The following is a 22,911-nucleotide window of genomic DNA, read 5'->3' as shown; positions in this document are numbered from 1 at the left end:
CCATTGCATGTTTATAATTATATTTAGGCGCATATATAATTTTTCAATCTTGTTTACATAGTTCAAATTATTTATTTATTTATTTTTTTTGAACGTGCAAAAGTTACACTAAATATATTATTATCTATATCCCCCTACAATCAAGCAAACACAGACACACACCCATATATACATAATTATGCATATAATACCGTGTGGATATTTATATATAGTTTTCCTACTTATATATATACATACTTATATGCAATCTAGTTTATTTTTTCTTATACTTTATAAATATACAATTGCGCATTTAAAAATTAAATCAAATATTTATATATATTTATGTTCTTATATTTAATTTTTTTTTAATATGAATTATTTATGTATTATTATAAAAACGTTTTAAATGCAAAAAAACAAAAAAAATCAATAATTACAAAAAAAAGCAAAAAAAAAGGCAGTGAATGAAAAAGGCGGGTCAAACATACAAGGTGCCCCCACACATCACATTCTAAAATATATATAAAGAATATTTTTTTATAAAACTTTTAATAAATTAGACACCTTTATCGGTACCTTCCATTTTGGTCTTATCCCATACAACTTCAACACGTACTCCAATATTAAATGCGCAGCCTGAAAATAAAAGAATGCACAAATGAAATACTTAAAAATGAACATAAGTTGGGACATAATAAGGTTAGAACATAAGATAGAACATAAGATAGAACATAAGATAGAATAAAGTTGGGATGGTCTTACCTCTGCCCCCTTATACAAGTCCGATAGCAATAGGGTTATTGATAAGTTTATCTCGGGAAATGAAAGAGTAAAACATCCTGAACAGTCAGATTGTCCATACCCCACAATTTTTCTTGAAGTTTTGTATTTCCTGCTTTTTCTTTTTTCTTTCTTTTTCTTTTCCATTGCAAATTCTTCATTTATTTCTCCATCATATTCACACTCAAATAGTTGAAAACCCAATCCCCATTTTCTGCTCATCCCTCCCGTTAAAACAAAAGATTCAATACTTTCTTCAATTGTATAAACTTTTCTTATTATATTCATAATGTTAGAAGGAAAAAATATATTTTCATTTGTAAATGCTAATATTTTAGTTAAAGCTTTTGCAGTATATCTACCATTTATTGGAATATATTTGTCTAAGATTTTTTTAGAATCATATATTAGGGGATCTAAAACATATGGTTTATCTTGTGCTAATTGAAAAATAGTTATATATTTATTACTTTGTTTTGAATTTGAATTATTTAAATATGATTTTAATTTAGATTCCATCTTTTCACCCTGTTCATTTGGATTGGCAGTGTTAGCACTATTGTTTTCACTTTCCTTTTTCATGTTAGTCACATCTTTATTACTTCCATCCTTTTGTGTATCATTATCAGCATCGTCAGATGCATTGTCTGATGTTACTTTTTTTTTACTTTTTTGCATATTAGTGTTTAATAAATTTTCAAAATTATTGTTTGGATTTCCGTTATCTGATAATTTCTCTGCCATAGATTCATTTCTTTTTGAATATACTAACTTCCAACAAACATCAGTATTTTTATTTATAGTGTGATTTATTTCAGGGATATGCCCTTCATCATTTTTTTTGTATGCCTTTTTCATTATTAAATATGTTTCTAATTTTTTAATTTTTTCTTTAATATTTCTATCTTTCATTTTTAGATAGTCATCATTAAAAATATAATTTTTATCGTCATAGTTGCTACTACATTCTGTATCACTAAACATTGCATATTCATCTGAATCTACATTATTATAAATCATTTTTTTTGTTTTTCTTTTATTTACATTTTCTATTTGTTTTTTAATAATTAAATATTTATAATCTATCAATTTCTTTAATAAATTCTTTTCTTTATTTAACTCCGTTTTCATAGCTTCATATTCTACTTCCTTTTGCTTAGCATCACTATTATTAGTATTTGCCTGAAAACTGTTTGTTCCATTTTTATTACAACTATCATTTTCATTATTAAAAACATTATCATTACTACTATCCTTTTTGACAACATTTTCAAAAATAAAACTATTGCTATTCGATTCAATTTCATTTTTTTTCATCATGTCTAATTGTTTTTCTTTATCTCTTACATATTCTTTAAGCTCATTAATATATTTATATAATTTTTTATATTTTATATTTTTTTTTTTCTGATAATTATTATAATCTTCTTTTAATATACTATTTACTGATTCCTCACTACTATTTTCCGATACAACATTTTCACAAAGTTCTTTTATGCTTTCATTAAAGTTTAAATTATTATTTATGAATTCCTCATAATTTTTAATAATAATAGATTCTCTTTTTTCAATTACATCTACTTTAGGTTCTAAAATTATGTTATTTACAAAAATGGCTGGTATACTCTCTTTTTTATTATAAGTTGGTTCTTTCTTTTTATTTTTATAATGTAAATTTCGGTTATCATTCATGCTGCTAACAATTTTATTATTTTGATAATTTGCATTTCCATTGTTTCTACCCTTTTTATATCCATCATTTCCATCTTCATTTGAGTCTACATTTTTAAATAAATCATTTTCATGATTAAAATTGTTACAACTAATGGATCTTCTCTTTGAATTATTTTTTACATCTGATATTTTTTTTGAATTTTTTTCTAATATTTTAAGTGGTGATTTTAATTTATTTATATTTTTTATATACCACATTTTGTCTATATTATTTAATTTTCCATCTTTTAAAATACTTTCAAAAAATATATCACGTTTTCTAATCTTTTTAATATTTTTTTTTTCATATAAATGTTTATATTCAATATTTCGAAAATCATAATTTTTATCTCTTCTACAATCTTTATTATTATCAAAGTTGTCTTTATCTGTTTTTTTTTGAGATGTAAATAGATTCTTTAAAAACATATTTTCATTGTTTTCATATATGTTTTTTATAGAATCATTAATTTTTTTTGTTTTTTCTTTTAAATTATCAACATGATTTAAAAATGTATGTTTTAAACTGAATACATCTTTTTGTTTTCCATTATTTTTACCTTCATTTATTTCGATACTCTTACATTTAACATAAACTTTGTTACTACCTCCTTTATCACTTTTCATTTCAGATTCTGTCAAATTGTCTTTAGCATCATAAAAATTATCTTCCTCATCATTTTCATTTTCTTTATCATGCTCTCTTTTTATTTCTATTTCTTTAAAGCTTTGTAATGTATCAGACTGTCCTATTCCTTTATTTACATCCTCTTTAAGATCAGAACATGATTGTTGACTCAGATTCATTGGTACTGTATTATTTACCTTTTCAACACTTTCACTTTTTATTTTTTTTTTGACATCCATCGATTCTTTTACTGTAAAATATGCATCAATACTTGATGACCTATTCATCTTTTTAATAAGCTCATTTTGTTCATTTATATTTATTAAACTGTTATTTTTATTTATTTTATAATTATAAGTACTTATATTTATAAATTTATTTTCAGATAAATTATTTGAAAGATTATAAACACCATTCATTCTTTTATTTTTATTTTTAATTATTCTAAAATTGTTAGATAATTGTGCATTTTTATTGGTCATAAAAAATGGATTCCCACCTTTATAGTCATATTTTTTTTTTTTAAAATTAGAAATATTTTGATTCCCTTTAGAATTATAATAAGACTCAATATGTGATGAATCATCACCACCATACTTGCTAAATCCATTATTTTTGATATTCATCAAGGAAGAAGAAACATTACTAAGATTATTAGATGATCCAAATCCAGCTGATATTTTGCTACTACTATTAGAACTGTTCTCTACATTTTTATTCTTTTGATTTGTTTTTTTTTTTTTATCATTTATATTTTTTAAAAAATAAGATGGTAAAGGAATAAACATCTCTTCTTCTAAATTTAATGGCTTTATAATATTTTTATAAATATATTCATGATATGCTAACCCAGATATGTTATAAATTAATTCGGACATAATGTATGTATCAATTAAGTACATATACTCACCATACATCTTTGATCTATTTTTTACATTATAATTTTTTGCATTTTCTATCATACTAATCATACTATTGTAATTAATAAATTTATTTAATGTTATATTTTCATGAAATGGTTTTCTAATAAAACATTTTAATGTTAAAAAATCTTTTATTGTTATATGTTTTTTATTATTACATATGAATCCATCCCAATAGTTTGATATAGGTGTGTCTAACTTTTTTTTAAATTTTTTTATTTTTTCGGATTCTATATTTTTATATATCTCTTTTTCACTATATATCTGAGTAGGTTTCTTTTTTTTATCCAAACCTCCTTTACTATTATTTATTTTGTCATAATTTTGATTTTCTTTTTTTTCATTTTTTTTATTTATTACTAAAACATTTTTCGAACCATCACATCTGCCGCTTATCTTGTCTATTTCATTTGTTTCCTTTTGGCTAGCTACATCTTTTTCAGACTGTTTAAAAAGAGTACCGTTTTGATTGGTTGTACATACATTTAGATGCCCATTTTCAAACAATTCTTCATCGTTATTTTTATTATAAATTAGGTGAATTAATGCAATATTTAATATTAACTTATTTAAAGAATATCCATTAAATAATGAGTGTCTAGTTATTGGACGTCTATCAACAACTCCTGTCATTCCAACACATGTATCTACAACTACATTTTTTTTATAAATAATACATATTTGACATCCTAATATTTTCTCTTTTTCATATAATTTTTTAATAAAATTATGTATCCGTTTCTCTAAAAATGTTTTCGGTTTCTTACTAATTGGTGTAACATATATAGATGTATCAATAGGTTTATATATATTTTCTAAAGCTTCTTTAGCACGTTTTGAAAATATACTTAAGTAATTTATTTTTACATTCATTTGTGTACATAAACCATGTAATAATGATGCTACCCTTAAAAAAAATATTATATCTTTAGGTACATCGCTTATTGGACTTTTTTCCATAACTTCATTTTTATCTATATTTTTTAAAAAACTCATATTATTTTCTTTTCCATTATTATTTGTTGTATTTTCATTTTCATTTAATTTTATTTCAGATTCTTCAAACTTTTTTAAAAAAAACTTTTTCAAATTTTCAATATATATTTCAGGATCATATGTAAAGTCATCATTAAAACGGAACCCCATGTCTTCAAAAGCTTCTATAATATTTAAAAAGTTCATACAATTAACATTATATACTAATTTACAAAATGCTAATTTCATTACACTATCTAATTGTTTTATAAGTCCCCAATCTATAACTACTGGTACACAATCATAAGACTTTTTTTTTTTTTTTTTTTTTTTTTTTTTTTTCCCTTTTTAAATTATTTTCATCACTTTTTTTACTTAAACTTGTTTCTTTTTCGTCTAATTCAATTGATGTAGCATATGTTTCATCTTTATTCATTTCTTTTGGATATTCCTTTTTTTCTTTCTTATTTATTTTTGAATTTGATTTAATATATGAAGTGGAGTTCTCTGATTTTGATGCATTTTTATTTGAAGTTATAGTACTTTGTTCTTCCCCCTTATTTTTACTCATTCCATTTTCAGTTGTTTTATTTTCATTATTAATTATGTCGGTATTGTTGATAAGATATTTATAATCTTCCCTTAAAACTTTGTCTGCAATATCTTCATCCTTTTTATTATAAATCCCAGATGAACTACCCATTTTTGAATAAGAGTTTCGATATTTATTGAAACCACTTTTTAAATGTGTAATATTATATCTAGAACTTATAAATTCTTCCATAGATGCACAAGATCCATTACCTAAACTATGCCTTTTCATGAATTTATTTACATTTTCATCATAATCATTTTGATTGTCATAATTTGATAAACTTCTATATTCTGTTTCACTACAATTAAGTAATTTGTTTTGATTATCTAATTCATTTATTTCATAATAATTTAGTTTTTTATTTTTTTCTTTAGAATATTTATTAGATCTAGCTTTTTTATTTCTATTACTTTTTAACATGACAAGAATATTACCGGGATGAGGGTCCCCATGAAAAAAACCATCATTATGTATTTGATATGCAAAATAATCTATAATTCTATATATTAAATCATATGTATTTATATTATATTTTTTTATAGATTTTGTATCCGTAATTTTAAATCCTTTAATATATTCCATTACTAAAACTTTTGAAGTTGTATATGCACAATATATTTTAGGAATTTTTAAATCTATAGCTGAATTTTTATATGTATTATAAGCTAACAATTGGTGATATAACTCATAATTATAATTTAATTCTCTTGATGCTGAATTTTGCCATTCTTCAATATAATCACCAAAATTAAAATTTTTGTCTATTAATCCAAATGCCCATGATACTTTTTTCAATGTACTAATATCAGACGATAAAAATTTATCTATACCTTCATGTTGAATTTTTATTATAACATTATAATCGTTTTTATATGACTTACTCATATTTTCAATCATACTCCCTGTTTTCAATCGAGCCTTATGTACTTGTCCTATTGATGCACTTGCAAGAGGGGTTTTATCAATATAATCAAAAAGTTCATACATGTCTCCTATACAATTTATGTTGAAAAAGCCAAATACGTTTATGAAAAATTATATTTTTATTTTTGTCCAAAATTATGAACATGTAATAAAAAAATTGAAAAAACGAAATAAAATTATGAACAATTCAGGTAAATCATAAAAATTGCACACATATTATATTTTACCTAATTCCCTTTTTAAAATAACTTCAATTTTTTCAAAAGGTGATGTAGGCATCATATCTTGCAATTTTGTGAACTTTTCTATATATGCAACTGGCATAATATTTTCCTGGGTGCTTAAAAATTGCCCGACCTTAACCCACCATCCTGTAATCAAGCAGTTGAAAAATTAAGTGTACATAAATAATTTTTATTTGATCATTTTTTGTATGAACATGCATATATTATTTCATTTTTTTCAAACCTCGCAGCTCGTAAATATTATTTAACATTTTTGTAGCGAATTCTTCATGCTTTTTTTCCCAATATTCATTTTTTTTTTCGACGGGCATTTTTTTCGATTTCCTCAACGCATTTTTATACTCAACATATAAGCTGCTGCAGTACCAGATTGTCTAAAAAAATTATTAAATATGCACACATATATATTACTCATTTTGTGGTGACATGATCTATTCTTAAACAACCATACATATATTTTATAACATATTTTAGTAAACGATATTGTATAAATAAAAACATTTGTTTGTGCATACTCGTATCCTACGATTCCATTGGTCATACTGATTCATTTTATCTTCAAGTGAATTATATAGTATTATGCTAAAAATGGGGAAAAAAAATATAAATAAATAATGATAAGACAAGTAAAAAGAAGTAATGATAAGCAATGCCAACCTTTTCCATTTATTGAAAACGATCTAAAATATTCCTATAATGCTAATTGTCTACACAGCAATATAGTATTATTAAATTTTGTATATTATATAGTTTGAATGTTTTAAAAAGGAATGAACTTAATGGTTATTCTATAATGCATGAACATTCCCATATATATATTTTTTGTAAATTGCAAAAAACAAAATAAAAAAATAACATAAAAACAAGAATTAAACAAATAATAGTGTTAAGTAATTTTAAAATATATGAAATATTATATGTCAATGAAAATAAATACAAATAATATTAATCTCTATATGCATGTGCATATATTAAAAATCATTTTACACAAAACAAATAAAATACCTACAACTTTTAAAACATATAATATATTTAAATAAGGACATAAATAGGATGCTACTAAAACATAAATGTCTGGAAATATATTCACAAAATTTATACAAAAAAAATAAAGAAAAATTAATAAATATACAAATTATACACAAACAAATAAACCAATCATACCATCTTTATTATGATACAATGATTAGGAATAATTATATACAAAAAATAATAGTGCAATTTGTTAGCACATTGAAATGATAGATTAAAAATTAAAAAAAATAAAAAATTATAAAAATTATAATGCAAATATATACATATTAAAACTTATGCAATTTATGTTGAAATTGTGTATAAACATTTTTTTTTTTTCTATATATAAATAAATTTGAAAATATATATGCAACAATTTTTTTATATTTTTTTACATTTTTTACGTTATTTTACAACTTTTTTATAAATTTCTTTAAATTGGATAAACATAATTTTATATAATAATAATTGTTGATATCATTGGATATAACCAAATAATATTTGTCTAAAAACTTTTCTAGTTTATATAAATGCACAATACATTTATTTCATTTTTTTTTTTTTTTACAACAATATTTAATTAACCTAGCTATATATATCATTGCCAATAAATTTATGAATATGTTTTTTGAAAATAATAAAGGGATTAAACTTATTACTTAAAAAGTAAAAACAATTTAATAAATGCATTGGCATATATCTCATTAATTTCGTGCTAACATAGTATATTAAATTATTCCTTCTAATTTACTTTTTTATATTATGTTAAAACTTCATATGTTTATATTGCATAATATTTTTTTTTTATCATAAATGTAAAGACACATAAATAAGAGAGAGAGGAAAATTATTAAAAATGGAATAACCTGGGGGTACTATAAACATACTCATATATTTGATCATATATAAAAATATAATTATCACAACTTATGTTAATCATTATGCAGTTAAGTTCACTATTCAACCATTTTTCGATGCATAAGCTTTTTTAAAAAAATCATAACTATGTGTATTCATATTTGTATGTTTGAAACTTATTAAAAATGTAAACTCAATTCCATAATTGTGTATATAGAAATGAAGGGTAAAATATGTTCTCCCTTTTTAGTTATAGAACATTTATGCGTTATTTGACTTTCCAAACATTAATTATATCTTTTAAAATATATTTTAAAAAATATTTATTTTGCTATATCATACTATAAAAATATAAGGGGTATGAAAATATTTTCCTCCATTCTCATCACCTTTAAAGAAATCGTGTTAGGTTAGTCCTCCATATTTTCAAACAAAATGAAAAAAATGAAAAAAATGAAAAAAATGAAAAAAATGAAAAAAGTGAAAAAATATTTAACTATTTACAGTATCATTATTCCGTAATATTATGCATATGTTTATGTAATAACATGCGCATGGCGAAATTTTTCCGGCTTAAAAAAAAAAAAAAAAAAAAATTATAATAATATGTTATAATAATAATGACCACCATTCAATAAGCCTTTTTACTTGATAAATTTTCCATTTTATTTTTTTTTTTTCCATTTTTATGTCATAAAATATCTACTGCATAATGGTCATCACAGACATATACAACCCCGGCGAAAAAATAGAGAATGAATTTTTAAAAGAAAAAATTCGAGGAAAAATAAATGAAATGCTAAAATGGAAAAGGAAAGGATTTCCTGGTAGTAATCCTGTATCATTAACTAAACATAATATAAAAAATTTATTTAATAAAGATTATTTAATATGTGAAAAAACAGATGGAGTTAGATATTTTTTATTTATAGTCTCAAATACAACATTTTTAATTGATAGAAATTATGATATATTTAAAAATGATATGCATATACCTACTATAGATAATTTAGAAGTCAAACAACAGCTAACTTTATTAGATGGTGAATTAGTAGAAGATACTATATATAATGAAAAGAAAGGAATTGAAGAAAAAAAAATTGTTTATTTAATTTATGATGGCTTATTTATACAAAGAAAAGATATCACTAATTTATCATATCTAGAAAGGTTAAATAATGTATATAATTATGTTATAACACCTTTGAAAATGTACAAAAATAAAAAGAGAGCAAAAAAAAATGACCAACCATCTAATGATAATGGTAATGACAATGATAATGATATTGGCAAAATTGAAAATGCTAATTCAAAAAAGAGAAAAAATACTACTAACAATGATGAAGCAAATAAAAATGATTCCGACAACAGTGTAATAAATCTAACTAACGATATTAATGAAAAAAATAAGCGTGAAAACCAAAAAGAAGTTACATTTTCTATAGAAAATCAAATAAATGATACAAAACAAAATGATGAGCATGCAGAACTGACAGACGATGAATATACTGACTTAGAAAGTGAAAATACAGAAGATGAACCATTAAGTATATATTTAAAAGATTTTTATTCTATATCACAAATATCAGAACTATTAAAAATTATGAAAAAATTGCCACACACATCAGATGGAATTATATTTACCCCATTAAATTATCCATATGTTACTGGAAATTTTTATCAATTATTAAAATGGAAACCTTTAAATTTAAATACAGTCGATTTTGGCATCGAAACAATATATGATGATAATAATATACCAATTAAATTTGAATTATTTATAGCAATAAATGGAATTAGAGCATCCTATAAATGTTATTTAGCTGAATATGGTGATGTATATAAACAATTATTACAAATGGCTATAAATAATAAAATTTCTCATTACATAATTGAATGTTATTATGTTTCTAAAAATATTTATTCAATTTGTAAAAATGATGATTTAACTGAAAAAAAAGTTGAGGGTGGATGGATTGCTCAAAAAATACGATACGATAAAAATATACCAAATGATATTACGACACTTAATAAAGTTATGCACAGTATTTTAGACAACATAACTATCGATACTTTGATAAAGGAGGTCGCAACAAACCCAAGGGGCTCTTAATAGTTTCACATTTTGAACAACCACAAAAATGAGACACCATATTTACTGCATTTTCTCATTTATTTGGCCTTTTATTTTTTTATGTAAAATATGAGGAAAATATTTTTCATCCTCAATTAAATATCCATTATAATTTTTTTATAATTTAATCATTTTCTCAAATATACACACATTTTTGTGAAACTATATTTTTGTTGTAATTGGTACATATTTTTTTTTTGTAACAATGAGATTAAATATTTCATCGAACTTCAAACAATCTTTACTTTGTTAAGAATAAAAAATTCTACGCATTTTTAAATATATGGAATTAACAAAAAATTGTAAGTTGAACAAATCGAAATTTATGACTATCCTTCTTATATTATAAATTGTGGGGAAAAGATAAATATAATTCTTATGAAAAAATAAAATGCCATTACACCATTTGTTATACACCATTTGTTATACAACAATTGTCAAGCCCCTTTAGCTTTTTTAATGCCAAAATTACAATGATAATATCGTATTTTCTTATTTGAAATATAATAATCCAAATTATTAACAAATAAAAAAAAGTTATTTAAATTAAAATTTAAAAAATGCAAAATTTGCTTAAAAGAGATAAATATTTCTATACACACATATGCGTAAAAAACGACTTATTTAGGGTGTGAAAAATTGAGCTTATATGCTCAGTATAAAGCCTTTAAAATAGTATACAATTTATGTACATACATTATGTACCCCCATTTAGTGGGTCTTTAATTTAATTTAATTTAATTATTATAAAGCAATAGCATATAACATCATTTGGGAATTATATGGTTATACATATTTATATCTTTGCTTCTACTATTTAATACAATCCCAAGGTATGTATTTATATAAATAATGCAAAATTATGCAATTTATTTGAAGCATATTTGCCTGCCCTATCTAGCTAAAATCAAATTCTGATATTTTTTTTTTTTTACAATTGCACACAAAAAATAGCTGTTTTGTTAATAAAAAAAAAATATTTTTTTTCAAATGGCTAGTCATTTTATTTCAACTTGATTTTTTATTTAACCACGTATAGCATAACAAAGGGATCTACTTATGAATTTTTTCTTTGGCATTGTTATTCTTTCTCTAAATTCAACCCTTTTTTCAAAAACTGGGAGATTTATATCAAACTTTTTTTTTTCAAGAACATCCACATATGCATTATAAAAATCGATAAACTGTGGATGGCTACATGTGTAAACAAAAACATATGCATTTTTTGCACAATTTAAAATATCCTTTTTATTAACATAAGAAATATTATTATCATCACATTGCAAATAAATATTATTATTCGATTTTGTAAGAGCAATATAATGGCCATAATCTGTTCCTGATCCAATATGTTTAATAAGCCCAGTCAATTCATAATAAAAATGATTATTATTTTGATACAATTTATTATTGTTTAAATTTGCTTCCCCTTTATTTTCATTTTTCGAATTTCTGTTATTTTCAAAAAAATTGTCTTTCTCATTTTTTTTATTTAAAAAATTTATTTCATCTTGAGAGTTTTCTCTTTCTTTATGTTTACGCTCGTAATAATCCACTCTATACTTAAATACCAATGTTTTTAAGTTTATTTTTTTATTTTTTTCTGCACTATTTTTAACACAATAATATAATGTATTGATATCTTTAGATATTTTTAATATAGCACCTTTATAAAATTTGAAATATTTTATTTTATTTAATTCTTTTTTAATTTCTTTTTTTTTTTCTATTACTAAATTTTTTAAGCTAGATATTGGTGGATGTCTATTTTGTAACTTCATGTATATTTCATTTTTTAATTGTATAAATATATTTTCTATTTCTCTTAAAACGTTTAAATCTTTATTATCGTATTTTTTATATTCCTCTGAACTGTTGTCACTATTATTTTCATTTTTTTCAAACGTTGAAAAATCATTTGGACTCATTTCTTTTTTCACATTGTTATAATTCTCTTGTTTTAATTTATTCGGATTATTAGAAGGGGGGTGTCCAATGTTTGATTTGGTTTCATTATAAAATTGTTGATCTGTCTGGTGTTGGTCATTATTTTTATTTGCCTGATTGTCGGACATCATTTTTTCATACAAATGTATAACATCATCATTGATACTATTTTTAAATAAGTAATAATTATTAACATAATATTTCATATCTAGACATAAAGGATATGATATATGTTTTCGATTTTTAACAATATTAAATTTGGAGTTCATAAAAAATCTTTTTATTTGTATAGTTAAAACTCTTGGTAATTTATTTATAACACATTGTTTTGTAGCTTTTTTTTTTTTTCTACATTTTTCACAATAATAGCCATTATCACCTATTAGCATTTCATTTGATAGAAAATTTTTTAAAGCTTCTTCTAAATTATTAACGGAACTAATATCTAGCGATAACTCATAATATTGTTCATATTTTAAAGATACATTATTACAATTCATACACATAGTAACATTTTTAGTTACTCCTGTAAACATTTTTTGTATATAGACTGACGAAAAAAATGATGATTTTTCTAGAGAACATAAAAAATATCGTAAATATTCATGTACATCTTCTTGATACCCTATATTATAACTATTGCATATATATTTTTTTATATAAGGTATTAAACTATTTTTTATTACATTTTTTTTTGATATAATATTATATCCAAAATGTTCAAATATACAATAAAAACAAAATTCTTTTTTTTTTTTCTTTTCACAATTTAATGAGTGTAATTTGTTTAATAAATCTTTACATATATATGGAATTCTAACAATCGTTTGAATTATACTATTAAAAAAACAAATATTTTGTCCATAGTTATATAATCCTGCTCCTTTAGATGCAAAACATGAAGCATCTAAATTTAATCGAATCTTTTGACTATCTTGTTTCATTTTTATTTCTTTTAATATTAAATATTCTTTTGTATTTATGTCATCACTTTCGTTTTGACTACTTATCAAGCTGTCCTCCTTTTCCAATTCTTCACTTTCATTTTCTACTATATGTTCTCTTTTTTTTTTTTTTTTTTTTTTTTTTTTGAGTATATGTTCATCCCTATTCTTATGCATTTTCTTATTTTTTTTACTTTCACTATCAGTATTATGACTTTTTTTTTTTGTTTTAATACTTTTTTTATTTTTTTTTATCATTTGTTTTTCCTCCAATCTTGCAATATACTGGTCTCTAGCATCTTCTTCATCATTTTCATTATAGACATTATTGTCTCTATTTTCAAAAGTTTTATAATTAAATATGTCTTGGCATGGATTAAATATGCTATCTAAACCATCATCTCTTTTTTCAATTCTACTATCATCATCTGTCTGAATCGGAACTACCTCTTTTTTTTTTTTAATCTCTTCACTACTATCTTCATCCTTATTATATTTCACAGGGAGATTTGCTTCTCCATTTTTAGACCTTTTAATATTCATTATATATTTTTTTTCAACTTTTTTAATTGTTTTTTTAATTTTTTTTTTATCATTTTTATATTTTCTAAGTTTATCTTCAATATATTCATCTGAACTACTGTCAGTTTTCATTTCTTTTCCATCCACATTAGAAATATAATTATCATAAATATTGTTTTCTTTTTCATTTTTTTTTTTCTTTATTTTTTGCTTACCCCTACTTGTACTAATAAGTTTATTTCGAGAAATTAATTTGTCTAAAATAATTTTTGTAGTGGGGTCTTCTGTTTCTTCAGTAGAAATTTCTCTTTTTGTTGTTTTCATTAAATTTATTTTATATAATAAATTTCTTAATTTTATTTTTTCATTTTTATATTTTTTTGTATCTAAAACTCGTTTGTTATATCTACTGACAAGTTTGTAATAATAAGATAAACTTCTTCGACTAAGTAAAATTTTTGGATATTTTTTAATTAAATAAAGAAATAATTGTGTTCCATCTTTAAATTTAGATTTACAAACTTTTTCCCCCTTTTCTTTATCACTACATCCGATGATGTTGTCATTATTATTTAATAAAATTTGTTTACTTTTTTTTAGCTTTTTTTTGCTATCTTTACTACTTTTTATTTTGTTCTTTTTTAATTTTATTGATGGTATTTTATTATAATCATTTGTATTTAAGTCATTTTTAATAAGACAACCACTATTGTTAGTACTCCAACTAGTACTACTATTCATACCATCATTATTTTCTTTCTCTATAGAATTTATAATATCATTTTTTTTTTTATCTTTTTTTATTTTTTTTTCGTTTAAATAATTCATTTTATTTAAGCCTTTATCTTTTTTTTTTTTTTTTTTTTTTTTTTTCATATATTTATCAATTTTATTTTCGTAAATTTTACCATCACCATTTTTTTTTATATTTGATCCATTTCTTTCCATAGAATCTCTATTATGTTCTTCATAAAAATCAACATATTTATTAACAATAGATACATGTATTTGCCCATTACGGCTATTCATCATTTTGTTTATTTATATATCTTATATGTTTTTGTTTTTATTTATCTCGTACACTATATCTTTTCCCTTGGGTCTTCTTCTATTGGGATATATCACTTTTTCAATTATATTTGTATCATTAGTAGTTTAAAAAAAAGACTGAAAAATGATTAATAAATAAAAAAAACAAGCTTTTAATGCTTACTATATGAATTCATTTATATATTGATATGGTTCTCTAACAAATATATGGATTGATTTTGTAAATAATAATGTAGTGAAAAAGTAAATAACTAATATTTTATCTTTCCTCTACAGTGACAAACAAAACAAAGACCATTTTGTTTTCACTTTTTTCCTTTCTTCTTTGCTTTTTTAAAGCATGTACAGGCAAAATGAATAACAAAATAGTAAAGGGTATTGAACTTGTGACCTTTTTTTTCGATCTTATGCGACGTATTTATGTACAGCTGATGGAAGTAAAACGATTCCCTTTTTAAGTTTATTCCTTCAATTGGCTAATCTATATATAGAAATATCAAACTATATGGTCATACTTGTGTAATAAATATTATAGAGTTTTGTATAAAGATCATAAATGGATCATACTTTTTGCCATTTATAATTTACTTGACAAATTAAAGCACACGATTTTTTTTTTCTTTTTTGTTATATACTAAAAAAAAACAAATATTAAATTAATAACAATAGAAAAAAATTATAAATATATTAAATCATTTGATTTCTTTCGTTTTTCTTTTCCTTTTTTTTTATTTTTTTATTATTTTTTTTGCTATGAGTTTTGGGATTTTTTAAAAGCGCATGTGCGTTGTATTATAATTTTTTTTTTTTTTTTCCTATATTATTTTTATTTATTTTTAAAATTGACATATATAATTTTTTTGTAATTTTTTCTCTTCTACATTTCTCATTACTATTTATTATCATTATTATTGTAATATATAAATATGCTTTTTTGTTATATATTTATAAAAATATTATTTTCCCTTTTTTATTTGTCACCTATATATGCCTATTTATTATTTATTTTTTCCGTTGTTTGATCATTTTATTATTATATGTAAATACATAAACAAATAATATATAACAACTGATCATAAGGCATAAAATAAAACAACATTTGTTACTATTCTTTTTTTTATACCCTTTTTACCAAAACATACTAAGTTTTTTTTCCCCCTTTATATTTTAATTCAATCCCTTAAATGTTCTTTTTTTTTTTAATTTATATTTTCTTTAGCTATATAAATGGCTACCTGTATTTTTTTTTATATTCTTAACTGATTAAATCATAAAATGATGGTTAAAAATAAATAAGAGAAATATGAGAAATAAGAGAATATGAGAAATATGAGAAATAAGAGAAATATGAGAAATAATTATAGCTTGGTAGAATACAAAATAAATGTCTAAAACTTTTAATATAACAACAAAATTAAAAAATGCTATATTTTTCCGTCGTTATTTTTTATTGCTATTTTTTTGTATATCCTGTCCTGTTCATAAAAAAGGCAAGTATGCATAATTATTTTTCAATGTTTTAAAGTTTAAAAATATGAAGGCTTATAACATATTTTTAATTTTGCCATAAATTAAGATAAATGTATTAAGGAGATACAAAATTTATAAAAATAAAATATATTGTGTGTATGTCAAAAAAAAAAAAAAATAGTAGTACAATAAAATAGAGGGTAAATTATATAATTCACCCATTTATATATGCATGGGTATAATTGGTTGTACATATTTTTTGAGAATGTCTTGTATAAACTATTGAGGTGGTAAATAAAATATTTCTTAATTTTGAAAACATATTAATAAATATTCTTCATTTTATTATCGTCTATTTTAAAAATTATAACTTTTCTTTATATATTTATATTTCAATCAAAAATACCCCAGTATTTAAAAAAAAATTATTATATGGTTACCCTTCCCATTCCCTTTTCTCTTTACTTATTTTGCAAAGGTATACATATCCTATATGAACACTCATATATGTGATACACATTTAGTATATGTATATTCATCGATTTCAGTGCATCCTATTGCTCTGTTGGTGGTTTAGCATTAGGTGGGAATGGCAATTGGGTAGGCATTTGAGGAGGTAATCCTCGTCCACTATTTGGAGGTCCTAAGTTGGGATTCATTTGCATACCCATGGGCATAAGGGGTCTTTTATTATTCATTGGCATATTGGGGGGTCTAAAACCAGGATTCATTGTTGGTGTTAAATTTTTTGATGTACCCATGTTTATACCTACACCTGTTGGCATATTAGGAGCCATATTATTTTGCATAGGTACATAATTATTTAAAGATATACCTCGGCCAGTAGCAATACCTTTATTTGTTATATTACTTGTCGTCTTTTTATTAACGGGTGCACGTTCTGCTGTGAACGAAACTATATTATCCCCTCTTATTAATATAAGACCAACCACTCTTTTTATTTCCTAAAATGTAAGTAAAATAATAAAAAAAAGTACACATAAATGAATAGGTTTGTCAATTAACTATTGTACAATAAAAATATATAAATACATATTGTGTTTAATTTTTTTTTTTTTTTACCTTAAAGTTGTTTTCTTTACATTTTACTCTCCTAAACTCTTCTGCGTCAACTAAAACTATATTCATATGCCTATCATATGAAAGAAATGTCCCAACATAATATCTTGTATCACTTATTGTTACTCTTACTCTATATTGTAGCCATGATTCTAATCGATAGTTTTTTCCCATTTTTTTTTTTCTTTGTATGTATATATTATACCTATTTTTGGCTAGCTATTATTTTTTATTTATTTTTTTTTTTCTGACTTTTTCCTTTAAATTTCTGACCATACATATATTTCAAAGGTAATCTTAAAACAAGTAATGAAGAAAACAAACGGATGAATTTTTACTGTTTTTGTTTTCTTGCATTAATATTGTTTAACCTCTCTTAAATCTTTCTCCTTCATTTATTTTTTATGTTTATAAATATATATATTATGTTATTTGGGTTTTTTTTCCTTTTCTTATCGCTTTTTTAAATTCATTCTACCAAAATTATAAGACTATATTTTATTTTATTTCACTATTTGGAGAATTCAATTACACTTCAAACTGATATATATATATACTATAAAAAATAATGAAAAAAAATTATAAAATATTTTTGATTAATTTTTTTTTTTTTTTATTATACAACTATGTTTTGTATGCTATTATATTAGTATGCATATGTAGAAATGAATTATTAAGGAAATTAAAAAAAAATGATTGTAAAGCGAAGCATAGGGACACAATTGTTAAATAAAACAGTAGCCATTTATTTCATAATAAATAAATGCTAAAAATATGAAAATTATTCATTTTCCTTATTATATATAATCTTATTTTAACAAATGCTATATTTTAATTATCCCAAAAAATAGATTGAAAAAATATGCACAAGCAAGGCATAAATTTTATATTGGCTAGCTTTTCAACAAAATATAGGAATTAATTACTCTCCTTATATATTAATAAAGAAGAAAAACTAAATATTTACAAATATAATATTATTTAAAAGTTTTATGACAAATAATTTTTAAAAATGTTGTATATATAGCCCTCTCTAAGGAGGAAATCATATCACAAATTTTCATGGGGTTTAGTAAAACATAAAAATAAATAAATGAATGGAAAAAAGTGTATGAAAAAAGGAAATTAGCAATACAAATTGGTATGAATATAAATAAGTATGCATTTTTTTGTATTTTCTTTATGTTGCTTTGTAACATATCTTCGGTGCGAAAATGTAATTAAAAATTTGAAAATAATGATGAGCATATAAAACATGAAGACCGTCTTTTGTTTCTTTAGGGATTAATAAATATTCATGATAATTGTCTTTAGGTATAATTAAAGTTTGTATTCCAGAATTTTTTGCTGTAATTATTTTTTCTACTAATCCTCCAACTCTTAATATATGTCCATTTAATGTTAATTCCCCAGTCATACATAAATTATTATCAACAGGAATTTTTAAATAATAAGATAAAATTGATGTTACAAAATTAATACCTGCACTAGGCCCATCTTTTTTTAAATCACATTCACTTAAATTTATATGTAAATATTCACTTTGAAAATTTGGAACTATACGATTTAGTATATTAATCGAATAAGTATTTGCTATAATTATGCTTTCTTGCATTATTTTTCCAACATTTCCAGTAATTACAATATTACAATTGTAGCTATCTCTTGTTTGTCTATTCTTAGCATTTCTTTCACTATTATTGACATTACTACGTCGGGCATTATCTTCTGAATTCATCACATCACAATGGTCTACTTGTGAAGGGTGCATTCCATTTGTGAAGTTATTTATATATTTAGTTTGTAATGTTGATTGATATGGGTCCCTTGCTTGTTCATAAATAAAAGGGTTATGCTCATTTTTGTTAATTAAATTATTTGAAGACAAACCATCTTTAGTATGCCCAACAGCATCGCTATTTGTATAATAGCATTCTCTTTCTAATGGTGTTGTCAACGAAATTAAATTTTTTGCACTGCTTTGATAGGGTGCTTCTTCTTGAGTATTTAAATTTAGTGAAGAAGTTATATTATGATTCAAATTTTTTAACGAGCTAGTAGATAAACTCGAAATTTCGATTGTTATAATATATCCACCATTGTTTGTAAAGGCAAGTGATTTTGTAATACCTGGCTTTGAAAAATAGGAAGCATTCCCTTGCTTTATATATCTACCATTATCAATATTTATAAAATCTGTTATTATATAATTTTTTATATTATATTTAGTTTGATTTGAAATAGAAAAAGGGGAATCTTCTACCATATCATTCATTCTTTCAACCAAATTAACACAAGACGTTTCACCACGTAATAACATGTATGCTCTTTTTTTATAAATATCATAGATTATGGAATAAAATTGTCTAATTCCATTTTCTTTTGTATAATTATTAATAATATATAATAGGATTTTATCGGATATATGAATATATAGATCTGATATGTTAGTCTCTAATTGTAATTTTTTTTTTAAATAATTTTTATATATATATATTTTATCCATATTTGTGTATGGATATACATTTATTATACTCATTCGATCTAATACCATATCAGGAATATTATCAATCGAATTAGCTGTACATATAAAAAATATATTTGATATATCAATAGGAAAATTAATATATTGATCTTTAAATATTTTATTTTGATTTTGATCAAATATGTTTAAAAATGTATTATAAACATTATTATTATTATAAAACTTTTCAACCTTATCAAATTCGTCTAATATAACTAAGGGGTTCATAACTTTTGTATTTATCAATGCATTTATTATTTTACCCTCATAACTATTTACATAAGTTTTTCGATTCCCTATCAAATCATTAATATTATTAATATTATTGATATTTATTATATAGTATGGTATATTTAAGGATTTACTAATGGCTTTACATATAGACGTTTTACCTGTCCCTGGATACCCAACAAGTAATAATATTTTGGGTTTGATTTTTTTATTTTTATTTATTATATATATACTTAAATATTCATATATATATTTTTTAACACTATCTAAACCATAATGAGAATTTTTTAAAATTATTTCACATTTAGCTAGTTCATTATTTAAATTGGCATATTTATTATATGGGATGTCTAATATGGTTGTTATATATTGATATGCTGATGAATAATCATTATTATTTTCATTATAAAATTTAAATTTTTTTATTTCATTTAAAATATGTGTAGAAATATTTTGATCTATCTTATTTTTAATTAAATTATTATATATATTAATGAATGCTTCATAATTTTTTTCATGCTCTGTTTTTTCATGTCCTATTTGTTTTTTCAGCAAATTAATTTGTTCTGTAATTAGTAACTCTTTTTTTTCCTTTACAAATTTATTCTCTAAATTTATTTTTATTTCTTTTTTTATTTTAAACATATATATATCTTCATTCAATAAGTCTATACATTTTTTTAATCTTTCTTCTATATTATTTTCTTCAAGCATTTTTTGTATATTACTATTTTTTCCTATTGTTATATTTCCTACAAAGTTAATTAAATTATTTACATTCTTAGTATTATAATATTTTAATAATATATTATATTCATAACTATTATTTATTTTTATTATTTCTTTTATCTTTTCAACAATCTCAAGTTGATATCCTTTTATTTTTTTAAACAATTTTTCATTTCCATCAATTGTTAATCTATCTTCATCATGTCTCTTTACTATCGCAACTTCTCCTATGTCCTTTCCCATCCATTTGTTTATTTTTGCTCGTTCTAATATGTCAACAACTATTTGACAAACATTTCTTTCTCTCTCATCGGGTGTTACATTATGTCCATCATTTTGCGCTTCTTCATTTTGAATTGGCTGATTGAATGAGCTAGGAGAGGACGTATTGTTGGTAGTATCTGCACCACCATTGTCTACATTGCTTAAACTTTCATTATTAAATATTTTTTTAACTATCCCAATCGAGCCATATTCATAAATATCACTAAAACTTGTTATATAATCAATATCCCTTCTTATAATTTTATTTTTATCGCTTAATATTGACACATTTTTCTTATCATCTTCTTTAAAAAAAAAATTAGTATTTAATTCGTGATCACTTAATATATCATACGTTATATCATTCTCTGATTTTTTGTTAAAAAAAAGACCAACATATATATTTTTTTTTTTATAATTTTCAAAAATTTGTATAAAACTTTTATCAGCATTAAGGACATATGAAAGACCAGGAAAAAGTGGCTTATTTAAAAGTGAAAAACACAAAATATTGTTTACTGATTTTATTTCATTTTTTTCATTAAATCCTTTTGAACTTCGATAAAATACATGACTAGATTTAATAAATAACCTTCTTTCCTTATATCTTATAATTTTCAAACAAATCACCATAGCGATCTAATGCATAAACAAAATTATCAATAGCCATAGTTTGCTTTATCAATCCTTATAACTATTCAAGCTAAGTTGATATGCATACAATGCTATGCCTTACTCGATATACTTCTCTCCTCTCTGTGAAATAACTATATTTTTAATACACTAATGAAGGGGAAAATGTACAAAAAAATGTATAATAAAATGGGAGAGATAAAAAAAGATTTACATATTATTTTAACAAACAAGCAAACAAGCAGGCAAACAAAACATAGTCAGGGAATATTATGAAAAAGTAACATACTCCTACATTTTTTTATCCTTCAAAATTATATATATATATATATATATATGCATATTAAAATTTATTAAATATTTTTTTATGCTAATATGCCTTAAATTAATTAATAATTATTTATAGAATATTTTTAAAATTTTATTTATTTACATAGGATTTAAATATATAAAAATGTAAATTATTTTGAGGGTACTAAGCACTGTCGTAATGGTAACACCTGCTGAAAAACTTGGTGTATCATTTTTTTCATTTTTTTCGTTTCCAACTTGGCAAATGAAGCTAATCATTGTAATAAATCAAGTATGAAAATAATTAAAAAACAAATAAAATAAAGTTTTGTGTTATACAAAAATTAAATACTATTTCAAAATTGATAAAATAAATTATATAATAAAAAACTTAAAAAAAAAAAAAAGTCAAATTGTGTGTTTGCTAACTAGTATAGACGGCAAGCAAACACACA

At 22.4% G+C, this 22,911-nt stretch overlaps 6 protein-coding genes across 6 annotated transcripts; 1 reads left to right on the top strand and 5 right to left on the bottom strand.

Annotated features, from left to right (window-relative positions):
• Positions 1 to 519: 519 nt before the first annotated feature.
• Positions 520 to 5,250, bottom strand: PVVCY_1003360 (atypical protein kinase, ABC-1 family, putative; the record flags this gene model as incomplete). The annotated part of the gene is made up of 2 exons (XM_037634469.1): positions 520 to 618; positions 745 to 5,250. 2 exons carry the CDS (start codon positions 5,248 to 5,250, stop codon positions 520 to 522), a joined length of 4,605 nt encoding a protein of 1,534 aa, XP_037490565.1.
• Positions 5,251 to 5,302: 52 nt separating this feature from the next.
• PVVCY_1003350 (atypical protein kinase, ABC-1 family, putative) lies at positions 5,303 to 7,316 on the bottom strand (the record flags this gene model as incomplete). Its single annotated transcript, XM_037634468.1, has 4 exons — positions 5,303 to 6,588; positions 6,748 to 6,891; positions 6,989 to 7,139; positions 7,281 to 7,316. The coding sequence occupies 4 exons, from the start codon at positions 7,314 to 7,316 to the stop codon at positions 5,303 to 5,305; spliced, it is 1,617 nt and encodes a 538-aa protein (XP_037490564.1).
• A 2,033-nt stretch (positions 7,317 to 9,349) lies between these two features.
• Positions 9,350 to 10,750, top strand: PVVCY_1003340 (mRNA-capping enzyme subunit alpha, putative; the record flags this gene model as incomplete). The annotated part of the gene is made up of 1 exon (XM_008625780.2): positions 9,350 to 10,750. One exon carries the CDS (start codon positions 9,350 to 9,352, stop codon positions 10,748 to 10,750), a length of 1,401 nt encoding a protein of 466 aa, XP_008624002.1.
• A 1,046-nt stretch (positions 10,751 to 11,796) lies between these two features.
• Positions 11,797 to 15,216, bottom strand: PVVCY_1003330 (ubiquitin carboxyl-terminal hydrolase, putative; the record flags this gene model as incomplete). The annotated part of the gene is made up of 1 exon (XM_037634467.1): positions 11,797 to 15,216. The coding sequence occupies one exon, from the start codon at positions 15,214 to 15,216 to the stop codon at positions 11,797 to 11,799; it is 3,420 nt and encodes a 1,139-aa protein (XP_037490563.1).
• Positions 15,217 to 17,258: 2,042 nt separating this feature from the next.
• On the bottom strand, positions 17,259 to 17,958 carry PVVCY_1003320 (small nuclear ribonucleoprotein-associated protein B, putative; the record flags this gene model as incomplete). Its single annotated transcript, XM_008625777.1, has 2 exons — positions 17,259 to 17,669; positions 17,788 to 17,958. 2 exons carry the CDS (start codon positions 17,956 to 17,958, stop codon positions 17,259 to 17,261), a joined length of 582 nt encoding a protein of 193 aa, XP_008623999.1.
• A 1,006-nt stretch (positions 17,959 to 18,964) lies between these two features.
• On the bottom strand, positions 18,965 to 22,165 carry PVVCY_1003310 (ATP-dependent protease, putative; the record flags this gene model as incomplete). Its single annotated transcript, XM_008625776.1, has 1 exon — positions 18,965 to 22,165. One exon carries the CDS (start codon positions 22,163 to 22,165, stop codon positions 18,965 to 18,967), a length of 3,201 nt encoding a protein of 1,066 aa, XP_008623998.1.
• Positions 22,166 to 22,911: the final 746 nt, after the last annotated feature.

Source organism: Plasmodium vinckei (genome assembly GCF_900681995.1).
Source record: "Plasmodium vinckei vinckei genome assembly, chromosome: PVVCY_10".
In the NCBI taxonomy this organism is placed as follows: domain Eukaryota; phylum Apicomplexa; class Aconoidasida; order Haemosporida; family Plasmodiidae; genus Plasmodium; species Plasmodium vinckei.
Note: the sequence above shows the minus strand (reverse complement) of the source record. Positions and strands in the feature narration are given on the sequence as shown.